At 38.8% G+C, this 4,223-nt stretch overlaps 1 protein-coding gene across 1 annotated transcript in view; it reads right to left on the reverse strand.

Moving 5' to 3' along the window:
- Positions 1-4,223, reverse strand: part of LOC106870634 (uncharacterized) — a 22,886-nt gene that overhangs the window by 11,308 nt on the left and 7,355 nt on the right. Inside the window, exon 5 of the mRNA XM_014916775.2 lies at positions 455-595. Within this exon, the coding sequence (XP_014772261.1) occupies positions 455-595 (141 nt within the window). The remainder of the gene's footprint in view (positions 1-454; positions 596-4,223) is intronic.

The raw sequence follows: 4,223 nt of genomic DNA on the forward strand, positions 1-4,223 counted from the left end.
TCTCTCTCTCTCTCTCTCTCTCTTTCTCTCTCTCTCTCTCTTTCTATATATATATATATATATATATATATAGATGATGATGATGATGATATATATATATATTGCCATATATTTTGGAATGGTCATTTTCTATGTTTTCAAATAAATATATGCATTACATAGTTATTTTTTACTCGTTTATTATTGTTCTTAATTTCTCTTATGTCCAATGTCTGGAAATCTTTTGTTACACATCTGTGATCCCTTCAGCGACCCTTTCCATCCACATGTATCCACATTTCGGCCCCCACCCTCCAGAAATTGCTGGCCTTGTGCCAAAATTTGAAACCAATATTAACTAACAAACAGTAAATGCTGGCTGAAGAAAATCAGAAATTATTAGACAGAAGCAATATGGTAAATGATGGCACATGTGACTTTACATATTTAGTAAAAGGTTACTGAGCTTACAAACCTCATCTAAGTCTCTCTTGTAGAATTTCTGAGCATAGAACTGGAATGTCCAGTGAGCAGTCTCATATAATACGTCTGAAATGACTGGATGCAGGATGTCTTCATATAAAATCTCTTTGCAGATAATTCTATTAATCTGTTCCTACAAAAATATGTAAACCTCCATTAACATAAGAGTTTAAATTGTGACATCATTAAATTGTCAATTATGGGGACTGGTTCATTTATTAACAAACCACAAACAAGGACTTCCTGTTGGTAGTGTTTTAAGTACAGGCACAGTATAGATGAATGGTTAAGAATTTCACTTCATAACCATGGGGTCACAAGTTCAATCTTACTGTATGGCATATTGGACAAGTATCATTTTTTTATAGCCTTTGGTGCAGCCATGTCTGTGTGGTAAGAAGTTACTTCCTGACCACTGCATGGCACCCTGGGCACGTCTTCTACTATAGACCCAAGATTCCCAGAGCCTTGGTAGATGGAAACTGAAAGAAGCCCATCATATGTGTGTGTGTGTGTGTGTGTGTGGGGCTGTGCTTGCTCCCCACCAATGTTTGATAACCGGTGTTGGTTTGTTTACATCCACATAACTTAGCAGTTCAGCAAAAGAGACAGATAGAATAAGCACCAAGCTTAAAAAAAAATAACAGGGTCAATTTGTTTGACTAAACTTCTTCAAGGTGGTGCTCCAGCATGGTCGCAATATAATGATTGAAGCAAGTAAAATATAACAGATTAAAGACTGGATTGATCCAAACATTGTGAGTGAATTTGAATGAATGGAAACTGTACAGAAGCCTGTATGATAAATTCTAATTCAAAGGACAGCTGGTGGAGGTAGCAGTAGCAGAGGTGATGGTGGTGGCAGCAGCGATGGCAGTGGTGGGCGGTAGTGGTGATCCTGGTGGTAGTAGTGGTGATGGTAGAATGGACATAGAGTAGGCAGTGGCAGAGGTGTCAGTGATGCTAAAGATAGTGATGGACAGTGGTGGTGGTGGTGGTGGTAACAGTTGTGGCCGTTATGAAGGCATAGTATTGGTAACAGTGTCGAGATGGTGTTGTCGGGGGAAAGGAATCGTTGTTGTGGTCTACTTTGATATCCTTTTACCACCAGACAACAATAAAGTATTTGTCTTAGCAATCGAATTCCGTTCAGTCATCGGACATGATCCAACCAGCAACGGTTTTGATCTTTCATATTAGGGAGCCTGGCTTTTCCTGCAATTAGTTTGTTGCTCACCCTTCCATCCTATTCCATGTGATGTCCATTCTGTCTCTGTCTCTCTCTCTCTGCCTGCCTTTCAATAAACGTACTTGTTAATAATTTCTAATTATATGGACGGAAATCTAATAGATAAGGGAGGTAACTTCTATAAGCTCCAAGGGAAGTAACTATATTACCTTACCTCCCTTGTGAGAAACGCGGAGAACAAGATTTGATGACTCGAATGATGCGAAAGGTAACAATAAAATAATAAATAAAAAACAACAGCAGGTTTGTAATAATCAAGTTACATTTCTGGTGTTACTCTGTTCAGCATCCATGACTTCCAGAAACATTCCAGAAACACTCAGAACTGTAAAATCATGGAATAAACTAACCACATCAGTTGTTAATTTGTCTGACATGACATCCTTCAAAAATTCCCTATTTCCCAAAATTCACCTGCCATGCCTATCCACCCTTTCTTCTCTTAACACTCTTTTTAATGTTCACTTTTATTCTGTGTGCTATGGGGGTGCATCACTTAGTGATTAGGGTATTCAGCTCACAATCGTAAGGTCATGAGTTCAATCCCCAGCAATGAGTTGTGTCCTTGAGCAAGACACTTAATTCATGTTGCTTCAGTCCACTCAGCTGGCAAAAATGAGTTCATCATCATCATCATCATCGTCATTTAGCGTCCACTTTCCATGCTGGTATGGGTTGGAAGGTTTGGCATGCAGCTGGCTAGCAGGGGAGCTGTCCAGGCTCCAGCTCTCTATTGAAGCATGGTTTCTATGGCTGGATGCCTTTCCTAATGCCAACCACTTAACAAGAATGTGCTGGGTGCTTTTTACATACCATCCGGTATGGGTATGTTTATGCAGCTCCAGCATGGGTGCGTTAATGCAGTACCGGCATTGTGTGTGCATTCACACAGCATTGGCGCATGGGTGCATTAATGCTGCACCAGCATGGGTGCTTTTAAAGTGGCACCGACACCTGAAAGGAGAAGCCAGTATATGTGGAAAATGGCCATTTTACTTAGCTTGACAGGTCTTATCAAGTACAGCAAATTGCCACATCTCCCAGTCCCTTGTCATTTCCTAAATGGGGCCCAGTGTCCAATGTACCTTTCTCACTACTTTGTCCCACATCTGAGTCTACCCCTTCCAGAGGTTCCCTCCACAATTAGAGCTCGGCACTTCTTTATGCAGCTGCCCTCATCTATATACGAGTCGTATCTGAAATACAGATGGGCTGACGCGAGATGCTTCATCTCCCTGAGAACAACATTAAGAGTACACATGTCTGTGGAGTGCTCAGCCACTTGCATGCTAATTTCACAAGAAATTATTCCATTGATCAGATTAAATAGAACCCTCATTATCACAACTGACAGATGCCAGTTATTCTTTGTATTGTGTAATGTACTTCTGGCTTCCATTACTGTCTTTATGTAGTAATATGTCTGCTTTCTGTCTCCTGACAGGTTGTAGTGCACCTGGCCACTGTAGACATTAACCCTTTCATTACTGTATTTCTGTTGAGATGTTCTGTGTTTCTTTCAATTAATTGTAAATATAACAAAGAATTTAGTAAAATAACTTGGTTATCATTAAGCTAGTGTTAGGGACATAAATTGTGACTAAGGTTTGGTGGAAGATTTTAATTCAAAACTTATGAAAACAAGATATTTGTACTCAGAGCCAGAACTGGTTTCAGCCAGGTTGGTATCAAAAGGGTTAAGAATTGTTTCTCTATTATATATCTTAACCCTTTTGTTACCATATTTCTGTTGAGATGTTCTGTGTTTCTTTCAATTACTTTTAAATATAACAAAGAATTTAGTCAAATAACTTAGTTATCATTCAGCTAGTGTTAGGAACATAAATTGTGACTAAGGTTTGGTGGAAGATTTTAATTTAAAACTCATGAAAACAAGACATTAGTACTCAGAGCCAGAACTGGTTTCAGCTGGGTTGGTAACGAAAAGGTTAAGCTCGTTACTGTCACTATTAAGAAAGTTAGAAGAATTGTCAGGACTAAATGTTTAATGGCATTTGTTCCAGCTTTTTATGTTCTGAGTTCAACTTTGCCTTTCATTTTTTTGAGGTCAATGAAGCAAATACCAGTTGCACACTGGTGTTGATGTAATTGACTAAACACCACTCACCCAAAATTTCAAGCCTTGTGTCTATACTAGAAAGGAGGAGGAGGAGGATCATCATCATCATCATCATTGCCGTCATCATCATCATCATCATCATCATTGCCATCATCATCATTGCCGTCATCATCATCATCATCATCCTTAAGGCATCAAGCTGGCAGAATTGTTAGCACATCAGAAAAATTGCTTGGAGGTATTTCTTCTGGCTCTTAACATTCTGTGTTCAAATTCCACCAGAGTCAATATTTTCCTCCTTCCCAGATTGATAAAACAAGCATGAGTTGAGCACTTGGCTCAATGTAATTAACTTCTTCTCTCAACCAAAAATTTTTTGTGTTTATAATAGAAAGAATGATTATTATTATTATTATTATTGCCTTTGCACAA

This window comes from Octopus bimaculoides, chromosome 1, assembly GCF_001194135.2.
Source record: "Octopus bimaculoides isolate UCB-OBI-ISO-001 chromosome 1, ASM119413v2, whole genome shotgun sequence".
In the NCBI taxonomy this organism is placed as follows: domain Eukaryota; kingdom Metazoa; phylum Mollusca; class Cephalopoda; order Octopoda; family Octopodidae; genus Octopus; species Octopus bimaculoides.